The sequence below is a fragment of the Puma concolor genome, chromosome A1 (genome assembly GCF_028749965.1).
Source record: "Puma concolor isolate L17-30 chromosome A1, mPumCon1.1.hap2, whole genome shotgun sequence".
Classification (NCBI taxonomy): Eukaryota; Metazoa; Chordata; class Mammalia; order Carnivora; family Felidae; genus Puma; species Puma concolor.
Window position 1 is genome coordinate 69,205,762 of NC_141667.1, and position 16,860 is coordinate 69,222,621.

Sequence of the window (16,860 nt, forward strand, 5' to 3'; positions counted from 1 at the left end):
TCACATATGTGTTCACATAGAATTTGAGAAAGGAAGAATGTGTGTTTTTGTGGTTTTGTAAGGAGAAATTCCCTAGGGACGGAGAGTGCCAGTAGGGTATTAGAGTGATCAATACTCCCCAGGGTGCAGAAACTACCATGAGGTAGTGTTAGATGCTGCCATTTGTATCATGAACTCTCACCTGCTGCATTTCATACTCATTAGAGATGAGCCTAAGTACCTTTGCCCCCTCAGCTCATCTACAAGTATATGGCAAGAAGAAGCAATAAGAAAACACAATCCTTCCTCCTTCTTCAAATAGAGACTTCTTAAATGAGCAGGCTCAGTCCTTGAAACGATGACATTAGTCTGGTTGCACTCTACCAAAACAAACCCAACATTTGAAAATCAACTTAGAAGCTGATGACTCCTTTCACAAATACTTCTATTTGTATTTCACTTAGGTATTTTTAAACAGCAAGATTTTCTAGTATATAAAACTGTGATTGGAGATTTTATATACATATAAAATACACACACACACACACACACACACACACACACACACACACGCATGCATGCACACAGATATATCTGAAAATTTGACTGGTATACAAAGCAAATTCTATCTCCCAGCTCTAAATGCTTTTTCTTACCACACTTATCCCCAACAACCACATCCAATCTGAGATCCAGTTGCTTTCAAAGAGGCACACAGTTTCCATCAGAAAACAACAGATTTGGCTACACTCTCATAATAAAGATTCAAATGAGTTAGCTGCATACAGCAATTCTCTGACCTCTTTGTCCTGTGAATTAGGGTTCCTGACTTCTCCAGGTCACAGATCCCTTAAAGATGCTGTTATATAATGAAATAAACTTACTGTTTTCTTTAACACTTTGAGAGCATAAGGCTTCTGGGTCCCCTTCTGTTTGCATCTGTACACAATGGATGTAGCACCCCTTGAGGGGGAAAAAGACAAAAAGAAAATGTTATGCTCTGGACATGAAATCAAGGGGAAAGCTTGAAAATAAGTATCTCTTGCAGTTACCCTCATAACTGACAAGTGTTTATAAGTTATTCCATAGGACCAGCCCAACTGTTGAGAGTATTTTTTTTTCCTCACAACTAAATACAGTTTGCTCAGAAAAATTCTAGCTTTCCATTCTGTTCTTTTCCTCCTGGCCCATCCCTATATAAATAACATGCCCAGGGCTGCTGCTGCATTCAGTAGGCTCTGGCATAACTGAGCCTACTGAATGCTTTTGCTACTGAAAATAGCTTTTGTCCAGGTAGCAAAACCTGAACACTGAATGAATGCTACCTGAACATAGCTTTTGGAGGATATCCACCAAATTCGTTCAAAGTCCCTGAACTTTCCTAGAAGTATGTGTCTGGAGTAAAATTAGCCATATGGCTCCAGGGAGAGGGGCAAGTGAACAGGGGACCCTGTGAATTTACAACAATTCATTTGATGCCCTGGCATTCTCCCAGAGCCAACATTAGTCCCACAAGGATTCTGGATCTTTCATCTTGGTGAACACTGTTACCATTTATTTATATATGCCCTAACAAAAATAATTATGTGAGAAGTTCAGGAGAAAATACTATAGAAATGGTCAAAGACATACAGAGAAAAAGTAGATCTACCTCCCTATAAAAAACTCAAGTACAGAATGTGTTTTACGTATAATGGGGAATGGCAAGAAAGGACTCAATAACTATCTTCACACATGAAAGACACATACATACTAAAAAGAGAATATTAAAAAGCAGACAGTGTGATCCTCATGTTCCCTCTCTACACATGAGAGGAAGACAATGAAATAGAGACAAAAGAGGCTCATAGACCAAGCAGGCTTAAGTTACAACCTCAGAAAGAGAACTTCCGATAAATCTTAAAATAAGATCAGTTGAAGTCAATCTGTCACGCTATGAATATTAGGTTAAAGGACCTCTTATGACATACTCAATCCTATGATTCTGAAATTCTGAGTAAGTGTGAACGAATTATAGAAATCAAACATGTTCCTTACTGCCCATTCACAATCCATTTTTAACAGAGTGAGGAAAAGTTAGGAACTGGTGGTGTATGTGCCAATAGAGAAGAAAAATTTCAACGCATTTTTAAAAACTTTGGGAAGACATAACATATACACAAGAAATAAAGGGTTTTAGAAACAGAATAAGTAGAGGTAAATACAAAATTCAACTTTATTTTTAATTGTCTAAAAGATAACTATCTAAAGCAAAACTATTGACAATGCATTGTATTTATAGCATATGTAAAGTAAAATGCATGACAACAGCACAAAGAAGAGGGGAATAAATTAGAAAAATACTGTTGGGTCCTTATACTACATCTTAAGTATTATGAAATTATTTAAAGGTAGACTCTAATTAATTAAAGATGTATATTGTATAGCCTAGGACAATGAATAAAATAACTTAAATAATCAGTAAAGAAAAAAGAATCAATAATGAAACTAAAATGTAATAATCAAAAATGAAATGTGAGAGAGGAAGAAACAAAAGATTAAAAATAAAAGTTAAAAATATGGTGGATCTTAATCTAATCATATTAGTAATTACATTAAATATAAACTTTATAAACACATTAATTAAAATCAAAGATCAGTAGACTGGATTGAAAAACCAAGATCAAACTATATGCTGTGTACAATAAACCTATTTAAATATAAAGGCATATATATGTTAAAAATAAAATTATAGGAAAGAGATACTATGCAAACACTCATCAAAAGAAAGCAGAAATAGCTATATCAATATCATGTCAGCCAGACTTCAGAGTAAATATGAAGATAGAAATTACTTAATTATGAAGGGGTCAATTTCCCAGCATGACATAACAAACATAAATATGCATGTACCTAACAACATCACTTCAAAGTACATGAAGCAAAAACTGATAGAACTGAAGGAGAAAAAGACAAATCCACAAATACAATTGGAGACTTCAACACACCCTCCCAGGAAATTATAGGATAAATGGACAAATTATCACCAAGGATAGAAGACATGGACATTATTTTTTAATTATTATTATTATTATTTACATGTTTATTTTGAAAGAGAGAGTGTGTGCACAGAAGAGGAGCAGAGAGACAGGGAGACAGAGAATCCGAAGCAGGCTCCATGCTGCAGGGCGAGCTCTCACAAACTGGTGAGATCATGACCTGAGCAGAAATCAAGAGTCAGACATTTAACTGACTAAGCTACCCAGGTGCCCCAGGGCACGAGTGAACATTATTAACTAAACTAACCTAAACTGACATTAAGAGAAAACTACACAAACACAGCAGAATACACATTGTCTTCAAAGTTAGAAGATTCACATAGTTGATTTCCAGACTTAGTACACAGCTACAGTAATCAAGAGAGCAGTGTTGGAGAAAGAATAAACATGGAAAAGGAGGTAATAAAAAAAATAATCCAGATACAGTTATAAACATATAGGGCCCGTTGGTTTCTAACAAAGGTAAAAAAGGCAATTCAGTGAAGAAAGGGCAGTCTTTCCAACATAAATAGTGCTGGAACAGCTGGATACTCATATGCATCGAATAAGCAAAACAAAACAAAAACGTTTATCCAAACTCACACTCTACCAAAAAATTCTCAAAATGGAGCACAGATATAAATATAAAACTTAGAATTCTAAAACTTGGGAAAAAAAATAAGCATGAAAGAAAATTTTGTGACCTTCAGTTAGGCAATGATTTCTTACATACAAAACCAAAGCACAATAAATCAAAGAACAAATGAATAAACTGGACCTAAGTTAAATTAAAAATATCCACTCTTTGAAAGTCAGAGACAGGGAGAAAATTTTTACAAGTCACTGTATCTGATGAAGGACTTCTATCTAGAATTACAAAGAAACTCAAAGCCAATCAATAAAAAATAATGGATTTCAAAAATGAACCAAAGATTTTCACATATACTTCACTTCACCAAAGAAAATATATAGGTGGCAAAATTTGCACAAAGATGCTCAACATCATTAGTCATTAGGGAAATGAAAATTAAAACCACCATGAGATACAACTACATACCTAACGGAACGCCTTAAAGAAAAGAGAGAGACTGTGTGTACCATGAGCTGGCAAACAAGTAGAGCAACTAACACCTATACACTACTGGAGGGAATGCAAAATGGTACTGCCACTTTGGAAAACAGCTTTGCAGCTTCTTATAAAATTAAGAATACCGTACAATCCATCCAACTCACTCTTAGGTGTTTGCCCAAGTTAGCTGAAAGCTATGTTCACTCACAAACTTGAAAACAAATCTTTTTGTCAGCTTATTAATAATCATCAAACACTGTCAACAACTCCAATATCCCTCAACTGCAAAATGGATTAACAATCTGTGACACATCCATATAGGGGAATACTATCTAGAAATAAAAAGGACAAACTAGTGTGCACACAGCAACTTGGATGACTCTCTAATACCCTAAGTGAAAGAAGCCATGTTCAAAAGACTATATGCTGTGTCACTCCATTTATATAATATTCTTGCAAAACAGAAAATAGATTAGCTCTCAGAGATAAGGGAGGAACTGACTACAAACGAGTATGGGAGAGTTTTTTAGCATGATGGAACTTGTATATCTTGTGGTGGTAGTTATACAACTATATACATTTGTTAAAATAGGTAGAGATGTAGAATAAAATAGGTGAAACTTCCTATATGTAATCATACCTTGATAAAAAATACAATGAAAAATCTTCCCAAGAAAACCATATTGTTCAAAGGTAAGATTTTTAAAAAATTATCAAAATGTAGGCCATATCATTCAACTTAGTCTATGTTTATTTAATGGTAACTCATGAAATTTTAAAAAAAAAGCAAAGAAAAGAAAAGAAATTCAAGGGAAAGTGATTCGCAAACACTGAAGAAAACTAAATATCTTATACCCATTTTTATACCAATTGAAAAATTAATATACTCAAATATTCATGTAAAAGATATATATTAAATATCCATTTCTTAATTTCCTTATCACATTAAATTAACCTGTCAATAATTTCAGTATATAAATCACTGTCTTAGTAAAAGTCTTCCAAAAATTTTTAACAAAATACATTCTTGACTGATCAACCTCAGGACACAAGTATGCTAGAAATAACCTAAAACATTTTTTTTAATTTTAATTTTTTACTCTTTATACATGAGGAATCTATGAAGAGATTCCATTTTGCTAATTAATAGACTTATTAATATTAACACATCTTTTAATTTTTTCAACCTTTTTGATATATAACTGACATGTAACATGCAAATTTAAGGTGTACAACGTAATGATTTGACATATGTATATACTGTAAAATAATTACTACAATAAGATTAGTTAATATATCCATAACCCCACATAGTTGCAATTTTAGGAATGACTTTGCTTTTTTTTAGAGGATGGAAAGATTAAGTAAAAAGAACAGAACAGCTGAAATAAATTTATATGAAAATAACATTTAAGTAATTTCTCTAAAGTATAACCTATTTTCTTTGCTGAAATTAAATGATTAGCTTAAAATGTGTTCATATAATTCTAGAAAGAAACCATGTTTCAGGAAGTTTTAGAGAATTAGGATGAAAATGCCTAACTTTAAGACCATTTAGAATCATGGGCATTCTCCCAGTAAGGAAGGCTATAAATCAGTGATTGACTTTCTACGGAAGGACTTATTACGACTTTTGTGATTTTGAGGTTGAAGCAATAGAGCTTGGCTTCCTTTGGCATCAGACTGACAACTTGCTCTTTGGAAATGCAAGAGAACTTCAGATACAGAATCTCTTAAAACAGAGAAGTCTGGAGGGGGTGTTAACTATGCTGCATGGCCCCAGGGGTCTCTGTAATGATATGCTTCATAGTCATTCAAAATGGTCTTTGTCAAGTGTGTGAAGACTCGTAAGTTATGAGTTTCATTTTTTTTTTAATGGGACAGGTCTTGAAATGGAACCAAAGGATCTTGTTATCTTTTTCCAATGTTGAATGTTTTTTCTAATAGTTAGGTCAAAATATTAATCATTTTAAAACATTTCAATGCATTGATTTCTTGTTCCATTTATTTTTGCATTTCATTTAAAGTTTTTTGTTTGTTTGTTTTTTGTTTTTTCAATATGTGTATGTGCTTTCAGGAAAGATCCTCTGAATGCTCATCAGGGAAAGGTTGAAGAACAAGGCTGTGATTTATAAGAACTGTCAATCATACGTTGAAAACATAATGTGTGCAACTCTACATGTCATTGTATTTCTTCTACATGATTGACTTGCTATTATTTAACCAGCCTGTTCTTTTCATTGATTTTTGTTTTTTTTTAGATTAGATGAATTGTTAAGAAGACTGGTTATAACCTCAAAATTGATTCTTCTTGGGGGTGAAAGTAGAGTCATATTCAGGAACAGGAGCCTGAAAGAGTCAAAGTCTCTAAATGTTTAATGTCAGCACACATCTTGCCCCATTGCAGTGACAGTTTTTCATTGTTTCATTCTGCATCCCTGTCAGCTGCAACCCCTCAGTGCTCTTCAATACTTAAGTGTTTCAAGATGTTCTTCGGTCACCAAAGACAAAAATAAAATCTGAACCTTAAACCAACAAAGAACAGGAGGAAAAGCTGCTGAAATGATTTAATTACTGATTTGGCATTTTCAATCTACAACTTGAAGAATGGGCTAACCTTTAGAATTTAGAAAGTTGTTATTAGACCTGGAGGTTTTCCAAGTCAGTTAAATTTTACAGTCCTGAAGTAAATCTCAAAAATATCATGTCAAGGAATGACAGTAAACCCCAGATTTTAAAGAAGTGCTAGAAGCCCAAGGTTTTAATAAGGTTGTGTTCAGAATTTCAGTCTATCCACAAGTACACTCTCCCTTTTCTTGTTAAATCCTGCAGGGGGCAAGGGCAAGCACTCTGCTTCAGTTATTAGGGCCATGACCCATCTTCCTACTTGAGGCCTTATCTGGACTCTTGTAACTGTCTTCTTGACAGTCTTATTTGTCATTTCACCCTGATTTTAGCTTGCTCTATACCCAGTCTTTTATGTCTAATTCCTGACCTATACCCCCTTCTTCAGGATCTATCCTGGCAAGTGCTTAACTCTTCACTTCTGATCCCCAACTCAAAGCATGAACTATTATATTCTCTACTTGGTGAGTGTCCGGTTTCTCACCACCCCCCCCCCCCAACCCCATTAACAATTACTCTCAGCACCTAGTGTGACTTTGTTCCTAGTCCTGGATCTCTGCAAGGACTGGCTTAAATATGATGCCTTTAGTTACAAAATTTAACAAAACCCCTGCCCTAAGATTAAGTAAGTGGTTAAGAAGCTTTGGAATCCAAACGCTGAATTTTAGCTACAAAAAAAGCAAACAAAAAAACAGCTTCAAATTATCAGGTTGCCTTAAGTATTTCTTTTCAATTAGCAAGTAATGTGACAAAAAAAAAAAGAAAGAAAAAGAAAAAAAAGCAATGTGACAATAAATACTGTGGACATAAAAGGTCTTGATACTCTTCTCAGTCCTTCCCTTTGTTTGCTTTAAAATATTTACTGCCTCATATGTTGGCCATTAGAATCAATTAACCAAACGCTTTATGAAGACTTATTATTTTTCTTTTCTGTTTAAATGAGTGTGTGCATACCTGTAGCACACATGGAACTGAATTTCCAATCAATTGTTTAATGCCACCATACATTCTGAGGATAGCTACAGCTCTTTTTGTCACCTTTCTTCTCCATTCCCTGACCCATTCCCTTCTATTCCATATCATCTACTACAACATGTCTACTATATTTATATATATCCATTTAATCCAACCTTCACACCTTCACTTAAGCCTAATAATTTCAATATGCAATATATGCTACTGTTTTTGTATACTGTTTGCCATAAATTTTTTCTAGCTTTATTGAGATGTAATTGACATATAGCATTGTCTGAGTTTAAGGTGTACAACATGTTGATCTGATACCCTTACATATTGTGAAATGATTACCACAGTAGGGTTAGTTTAACATCTCCATCACCTCACATGATTACCATTTCTTTTCTGTGGTGAGAATATTTAAGATTTATTCTCTTAGCAACTTTCAAGTATATAATGCTATAAATATAATCACTAAGCTGTATGTTAGATCCCCTGAAGTTACTCATCTTATAAGTGCAAGGTTGTAACCTTTGACTATTTCCCCAGCCTCTGGCAACTGCCATCCTACTCTGTTTGAGTTCAGCTTTTTTAGATTCCACATATAAGTGATATATACAGTACATATTCTTTCTCTGCCTGACTTATTTCACTTAGCATAATGCCCTGAAGGTCTATCTATGTTATTGCAAGTGGCAGGATGTCCTTCATTCTCATGGCTACATACATACATATATACATGCATGCATACATAAATAAACATCTTTATCCATTCATCTGTTGATGAACACTTAAGTTGCTCCCATACCTTGGTGATTGTGAATAATGCTGCAATGAATAAGGGAATGCAGATCTCTCTTCAAGATCCTGATTTTTGTTTTCTTTGTATACATACCCAGAAGTGGGATTGCTGGACCACGTGGTAATTCTATTTTTAATTTTTCAAGGAACCTCATACTGTTTTCTGTAACAGCTGCATCAATTTACATTCCCACCAACAGTGTATAAGGGTTCCCTTTTCTCCACATCCTTGTCTCTTGTCTTCTTGATGATAGCAATTCTAACAGGTGTGAGGTGATATCATATTGTGGTTTTGATTTGCATCTCCCTGATGATTAGTGATGTTGAGCATCTTTTCACGTACCTATTAGCCATTTGGATGTCTTCTTTGGAAAAGCGTCTGTTTGGTTCCTCTGTTCATTCTTAGATTGGATTATTTGTTTTTTGCCTTTTAATTTGAGTAGTTCATTTACAATAAACATTATTAATGATATGGTTGGGTTTAAGTCATCCACATTGCTATTTGTTTCATTTGGTCTTTGTTATTTTTTCTATACTTTCCTGCTCTCTTTTGGATTTAATATTATAGTTTTCCCAGTATTCTATTTTATACTTCTCTTGGCCTTTAAGGTATACCTTATTGTTTTACTTTTTGTAATGGTTGCTCTCAGGATTACAGTATATACCCTTACTTGTTATAGTCTGCTCATAGTCTGCTTAATGCTGTAAAATACAAAAACCTCAACATAGTAATTCCATTTACCACCTTCCCTTCCTTCCCTATCCTACTTAGAACTACTGTTTTCATGTATTTTACTTCCACGATGATTTTATTTTGCTTCAAATAATTAGATGTTTTAAAAGATATTAAAGAAGAATGAAAAAGAGTCTTTTACATTACCTATCACCTATATTCTTCTATTTCTAATGGTCTTCATTTCTTCCTATAAAACGTAATTTCCATCTTGTATTATTTTCCTTCAGTCCAAAGAAATTTCTTGAGCATTAATTGTGGTTCATGTGCACTGACAATAGATTTGCTCAGTGTTCATTTATTTTAAAATGTCTTTATTTATCTGTCATTCTTGAGAAATTTTTTTACTAGATGTAGAATTCTGGGCTGACAGGTTGTGTGTGTGTGTGTGTGGTGTGTGTGTGTGTGTGTGTGTGTGTGTGTGCACGCGCGCGCACGTGCACGTGCGTTTAGGACTCTAAAAGTATTCAGTCTTCTGAGTTCCATTTTTTTCTGATGAGGTATTAGCCATAATTCATATTATTGTTCCCTGTATATCTCATATCATCTTTGGTTGCTTTAAAGATTTTATCTTTACCTTTGGTTTCTGGCTTTTGACTATATGCCTAGGTTTGGTTTTCTTTTCATTTATTATGCTTGCTGCTCAATAAGCTTCTTGAATCTGCAAGGCTCTTTACCAAATTTGGAAAATGTTCGCCTATTGTTTCTCTAAACTCTTTTTCCTGCCCAATTCTTTCTCTCCTCTCCCTTTGGGACATATATTGCATGTATAGTAGCCTTCGTGATATTTTCTCACAGATTACAAAGGTTCTGCTCCTTTTCCCAACTGATTTGCTATTCTTCAAATTGGATGACTACTATTGATTTGTCCTCAAGTTTACTGACTCTTTATTCTGTGGCCTCTAATCCACTCTTAAGCCTATAAATTTTTAATTTGACATAATGTACTTTTCAATTCTAAAATGTCCATTAGGGTTTGTTTTTTTTTTTTTATAGTGTCCATTTCTGTTCTGAGATGCCCCATATGTTTACACATTATGTAACTATTTTATTTCATGTTCCTGAATGTTTGTACTGTAGTTGTTTTCTACTCCTCATCTGCTTATTCCAACATCTGGGTCATCTCCAAAGTCTGTGCTATTGACTGCTTTTTCCCACCTTGAGTACAGATCCATATTTCTACTTCTTTAAATGTATAGGTATTTTTTTATTGTTTGATAGACATTTTTAAATGATACATACTAGGGAGTCTGGATTATATTATTTTCTTTTTAAAAAGAGTTGCCTTTTTCAATAGCTGGTGGTGGAATTGTGGACACATCTTTTTGATCCTGTCCACTTTGGTTTTATTTGTTGTTAGAGAAAATCTATTTGTTTTTTGTTCTTGGTCCAATGTCATGGTCCTTGCTCTAGGGTGTGGTCTATACTCCCAAGGTATCACCTTGTTGAGATTTCAACCAAATATCTGAGGTTCTCAGTAAAGTCTCTCACCTTGGCTTGGCCAGAGAACCAATGTCTTCTAACAGTACATGCCTATTTCTCTGATACTCTGTTGATCCTATTTGGTCTCATAAAATTTCACTATACATTGTCCCCAGTGAGAGAACCATGGTGAGTGTGGTACTCACCTTGTGTTTCCCTTCTCTCCGGAACCAAAGTCCTGTTTAGTGTCTAAAAACAACTATCCCATGCATTATGTCCAGTAATTTACAGAAGTATAAATGTAGTACCTGTTACTCCACCATCATTGCCAGAGCAGAACTTCTCCCTTACAGTCTTCATTTTTATCAACTTATCAAGTTTGAAGCAGACATTATTGTTGCAAAAAAGAAAAACAATGTATTATTTCTTTATGCATTTATTAACAGTGCATTACAAATGTTGACAAAGCTTGTGCTAGAAGGAGATTAGTGAATGATAAATCCAGGGATTTATCAAAAAATTCAGATTTCCAACTTCTCTTGAATCTGGAAACATTAATTTTTAATTTCTGTCCAGCAGTAGTTGATAAGACCAGAGTAGTAAATGATTTTTAGAGAGGGCCTGTACTCCCCTTAGTAGCTTTATGTATTTACATCACTGCCTAGATCCTGTGGCCACATATTTGCCTCCCCTGATTTAATGAACATTCAGGAAATAGGAATAACTGGTAACCAAAGCAAATACAAAGGCTCCTTTCCAGAGATATAGGTGGGATTATCACTTCCTAGAATATATTCCACTTCTCTGCTTCAAATTTCAGTTTAATGGTCAAAAGTCCATGATAATTATTCTATTTCACTGTGTCAAAGACACCATCAATTTTAAGAGGCATCATTATTCTGTGATCACTAAGAAAGAAAGAAAGAAAGAAAGAAAGAAAGAAAGAAAGAAAGAAAGAAAGAAAAAGAAAGAAAGAAAGAAAGAAAAGCAAAGCAAAGCTGTTACTGTTTAACTATGACAACCCATGGACTAAAGAATTCATCTTGATGGCAGAGGTGGAAAATTGTGCATTTTAATATCATATAAAAATGGTGATATCTTGTATGAATAGTACACACATGAATAGAATGCTTTCTAGTTGACAAATAAATTTCAATCTCTTCATAATTTCCATCTGCACTGAGGATCCCCATCTAGGCCTCTAGGCTCACTTCCTTTCAATCTTCCTCCTTTCTACTAGCACAATCACCATTCTAGAATAGAAACCTGACCAGGTCTGTCCTCGGTGCTCACTACCCCCATGACAGTGAGAAGGACCCAGTTCTCTTAAGTGTCATGTGAGATTGTTTGGTGCCCTTCTCTTTTCTGGTCTCACCTCTTCTTGCCCTCCCTGTGTATCCAGCAATACCAAATTCATGGAGTCTTTGAGCTGCTGCCCTTTTTGTTTGAATCACCTCCTGCAATTTTCTGGCTAACCAGATTTTAGTCAATCTTTAATTCCACACAATCATCCCTCTTATGGGATTCCTGTCATAGCACACATACTACATCTTCTTATTCCATTCTAGAATTCTCTGGAATGCTTTTCATTCCATTCTCAAAGCTAGCTTCGTCCACTTCTGTACCTAATTTTTGCCTTGTGGTTTATTTACATGCCTGCCTATCTAAACCAGAACTTGCAAATGGCCATCCCATAAGTGGATTTCCCCTTCACAGATACACTTTGCCTACAAAATGTTTAGGCAATTTTTGTAACTAGATGTCCACATTAAAAATATGGATATTTCACATTTTAAGAAAACCAAGCCTAGAAACAAGGGACTAGCATTCCTGGATAACCACAGCCAGTTGGAGCTGGCAGAGGCTGCCCCATCGAGATTAGACACACTTTCTACAGTGTGTCAGGAAGCCCATCAGTCCCCCTGCTTTATAATATGTGCTTCTAGTCACTTACAATCCAGGCCTGGCCTCAGTAAGCACCAGAGTTTGCAGCTCTGGGCATAAACTGTGTGCTCCTTGAATTAAGGGAGTATGTTGTCGATCTGTGTCCCCAGCACAAAGCCTGGCATATACAGTTGGAGTTCAAGAACTATTTCAGGTATTGAGTTGAATAATCTGATATGATAATCACAACAGTCTAATAAAGACACAAGGTAAGTATTATGATTCACAGTTCATAAAGAACTGAATAGTTCGGGAAGCCAATGTCTTGCTTCAAAAGACATAATTCATAAGAAGTAAAACTGGGATTTCATCTTGAGGATGAAAGCTTGTTACCAGTACCTCTCATATGGTAGACTCAAAATAGTGATTTGGAGAATTTAAAGGAACTGAATGAATAACTCTCTGTTATTTGTTATTTTTATCATAACGATGCCTTAAATGCCACACGAAAGCAGGGAAGGAAAGAAGGGAAGAAGGAAAAAGAGGAGCAAGGAGAGAAGGAAGAATGTTGATAGAAAAGAAGAAAAATAAAAATTCAGACGAGTCCACTTACACATAATTACTGTTTCCCATCTTTATCAGCAGTATTTGTCATAATAAAACAGATACATTCATAGTGTTCTAATCCGTTTAGGATTTAAAAGTGTTACTTACATTATTGTCCTATTTATTCTTTCAGATATTTGTATTTGCTTCCACCAGATCACAGCCACCTCTCTCTGTTAATGGTATCATATGTTTAATGCCAGATTATTTGTTTCATTAGTGACATTTCATGACAATTTCAGGGTCAATCTTCTAATCACAAGGGACTTTGCTCTTCTGGACAGTGTTGTCTGAGTTGAATTGACTCTGATGGATAGCAAAGCTTGGTATTTATACAGTTTGTTGGGGGTTTCTTCCCCTCAAAAAACAATGCTTTCTCACCTCTTCCACTTAGGTAATAAAATTCACATGGGAAAAAAAATAACTATCGTTCACAGTTACGTAAAGGCAATCAGCTCTAAAAGAGTCTTATGAACTATAAACAGTACTCATTGAATCTCACTCATCCCAGAAAACAGGAACCAAATTTGGGGTTTTACTATCTGACAACTTATAGGCCTATCATAGGAATACTGCAAAGCCATGAGGGTCACAGAAATTGTGAATTCAGCTAGCCATATACTTTGCCAATTTTAAATCCATATATATGGAAAGCTGGTCACCTTTTTTCCAGTTATTATTTAATAAGCCACTTTGAGTCAGATAAATAACATACTTCCTCCTAATGCATTTACTAAATTAAGAAACATACTTACATAAACCAACCATTACTATTTATAATCATCTTCTTGCCATAAATGAAAAACTAGGGTTTGAAGGGATTCAGTCACTTGTGTAAACTAAATCAAGTGCTTCAATTCTCTCTGCCCTTCTTTCTTAGGAAAGAGACTCTACTAAAAGATATCCTTTCAATACTTTTTATGCTTTTTTTAATACATTACTGGCTTTAAGATTCTAGATTCTGGGTTTATTTGAAAAGAAAATGTAATTTTGCATTCAGACAACATAAGGCACCTTGTTTAAATATTAAGAATTTCAAAGCAGTGACAGCAAAACATTAAACCAAGTATACAGGTTCCTGAGTGCAGGAACCCATGTGACTGCACGGCTCATGTGCCCATGAAGCTGGCTCTGACCAGAGGCAAATCACGTGGCCTCTTTGACCCCTCAGATTGCTCATCTAAATGACCTAATCACACCTGCTTTATCCTTCCCATGGTCATTGTAAGGATCACAACGTAAGTCCAAATGCTTTATAGACTCCAAAACACTTAAATATGTTTGTTTTACAAAGTTGTTACATCTGAAAAAGGGCTAGTACCCAAAATCTATAAAGAACTCACCAAACTCCACACCTGAAAAACAGATAATCCAGTGAAGAAATGGGCAGAAATCATGAATAGACACGCCTCTAAAGAAGACATCCAGATGGCCAACGGGCACATGAAAAGATGCTCAATGTCACTCCTCATCAGGGAAATACAAATCAAAACCACACTGAGATATCACCTCATGCCAGACAGAGTGGCTAAAATGAACAAATCAGGAGACTATAGATGCTGGAGAGGATGTGGAGAAACGGGAACCCTCTTGCACTATTGGTGGGAATGCAAACTGGTGCAGCTGATGTGGAAGACAGAGTGGATATTCCTCAACAAATTAAAAATAGACCTACCTTATGACCCAGGAATAGCACTGCTAGGAATTTACCCAAGGGATACAGGAGTGCCGATGCATAGGGGTACTTGTACCCCAATGTTTATTAGCAGCACTTTCAACAATAGCCAAATTATGGAAAGAGCTTAAATGTCCATCAACTGATGAATGGATAAAGAAACTGTGGTTTATATACACAATGGAGTACTACGTGGCAACGAGAAAGAATGAAATATGGCCCTTTATAGCAACATGGATGGAACTGGAGAGTTTTATGCTAAGTGAAATAAGTCAGGCAGAGAAAGACAGACACCATATGTTTTCACTCATATGTGGATCTTGAGAAACTTAACAGAAGACCATGGGAGAGGGGCAGGAAAAAAAAAGTTAGAGAGGGAGGGAGCCAAACCATAAGAGACTCTTTAAAACTGAGAATAAACTGAGGGTTGATGGGGGGGGGGGGGTGGAAGGATGGGGAGGGTGGGTGATGGGCATTGAGGAGGGCACCTGTTGGGATGAGCACTGGGTGTTGTATGGAAACCAATTTGACAATAAATTTCATATTTAAAAAAAAACAAAATTGTTGATTGATACACATGATTCTTTTTCATTTATTTAACGAATACTATAAAACACTTCTTACAGGTCCAAACTTAAAACAAATGAGTGCTTTCATTCTCCTATGAAAACCCAAATTCTTTCTTAAAACAAGCTTTACCATGACTTTATACCAATTGAACACTTTGGGAAGTTGGCAGTAACATACCCTCTGAGACAAGAGTCTATGAAACAGATCTGCCTAAGCACAAATGGATGCTGGAAAAGTAACCTAAATGTTTCAAATTGCAGTATAGTGTAACTCTGAAGTTTTACATTCATTTTCTGGTATATCCAGCCCCTGCATCAGCCTGCCCCATTTTACAAGCATCTCTAGTTTCTGGGTAGAAATCCTCCTAGCATGTTAACTTATCAACTGCATTAATAGGCTCTATTTATTCCTTCTTGCTGATATCAGAATTAACAAACAGGGAAGGCTGAGGTTTCCTCAATTCTGAGTTCTTATGTTTTTTTGGCAGAATTTCCTTGGTTGTTGTTGTTGTTGTTGTTGGTTGTTGTTGTTGTTGTTTCAGTGTCTCTTCTGTAACTTTCCTGCATTTTGCTTTTGGGGCAAAAGCAAAGGAGACAAACTTAAACAAGCTAGAAATTTCAAAATGAATTCCTGTAATGCTCTTAATCCTCAAAACACAAACCATATCAGGATCCAATTACAAAATGACTCAATTTGCAGTGCCGAAGTAAATATCTTTACTTTTTGTTCTGCTCTTTGTTCTCACTCAGCCTTCCAGGGAACATTTAAATAGCTATGAAATAGATCAGAACGTTGCTACTCCTATTCCTTGCAAATGTCATGTTAACTAAAATTATAGATTCCTTGTTCCCGGTGATTTATCAATGCCCATAAGACACCGAGACACTATAAGCTCTGGACCCGTTTTTCTTTTAATAATATAACCATAATGTAACCTAAGAAAACTATTTCTTTTAAGACAAGTAATTTATACAAATAACAGAGTTCTCTGGTAAACATGACACTATCTAGGACTGTCGAAGAATCTTCTCTGTGCATCTTCACGCTTTTACCTCATTATCCATTTAAAGCTAAGCGTGCACAGAGCTGGAGGAAGATCAATCACTCAACTTCTATCAGAGACTCAGAGTTAAAAGAAAAAGCCACCTCGGTGTTCTACTCTTCAAAGAAAATGTGAAGGAAAAGGAGGTTACAACTGAGAGTCTGTTTCCAAATGTCAGAACGGGCCTCCTGGGCAAATGTTGGTGAGGTGGGACTAAATGGTTGCAAACACTTAAGTGGGACAGTGGTGATCACAAAGTACCCTGAACTGAAATGGCAAAGGCTGGCCGCAGAAAAGCAACTGAGCAGATGCCTTATCTTCCACAGGGGACTGGTGACATCTCCTGCCCTGTTCCTGTGGAGTGGGGATGACCAGAGGAGGTGGGGGGTGGGGGCGGGGGATTAGGCATTAGAGTATCAGTTCACATGCCAGGGCACTGATGTGATTAGAAATGATTGGAAATCCCTTGGGAGAATGTTA

General features: G+C 35.6%; 1 protein-coding gene across 2 annotated transcripts in view; it reads right to left on the reverse strand.

The window, feature by feature from the left end:
- CAMK4 (calcium/calmodulin dependent protein kinase IV) overlaps positions 1 to 16,860 on the reverse strand; it is a 222,421-nt gene that overhangs the window by 117,318 nt on the left and 88,243 nt on the right. For both annotated transcript variants that reach the window (XM_086684346.1, XM_025924388.2), the window contains one exon: positions 864 to 942. In XM_086684346.1, coding sequence (XP_086540472.1) covers positions 864 to 942 — 79 coding nt within the window. The remainder of the gene's footprint in view (positions 1 to 863; positions 943 to 16,860) is intronic.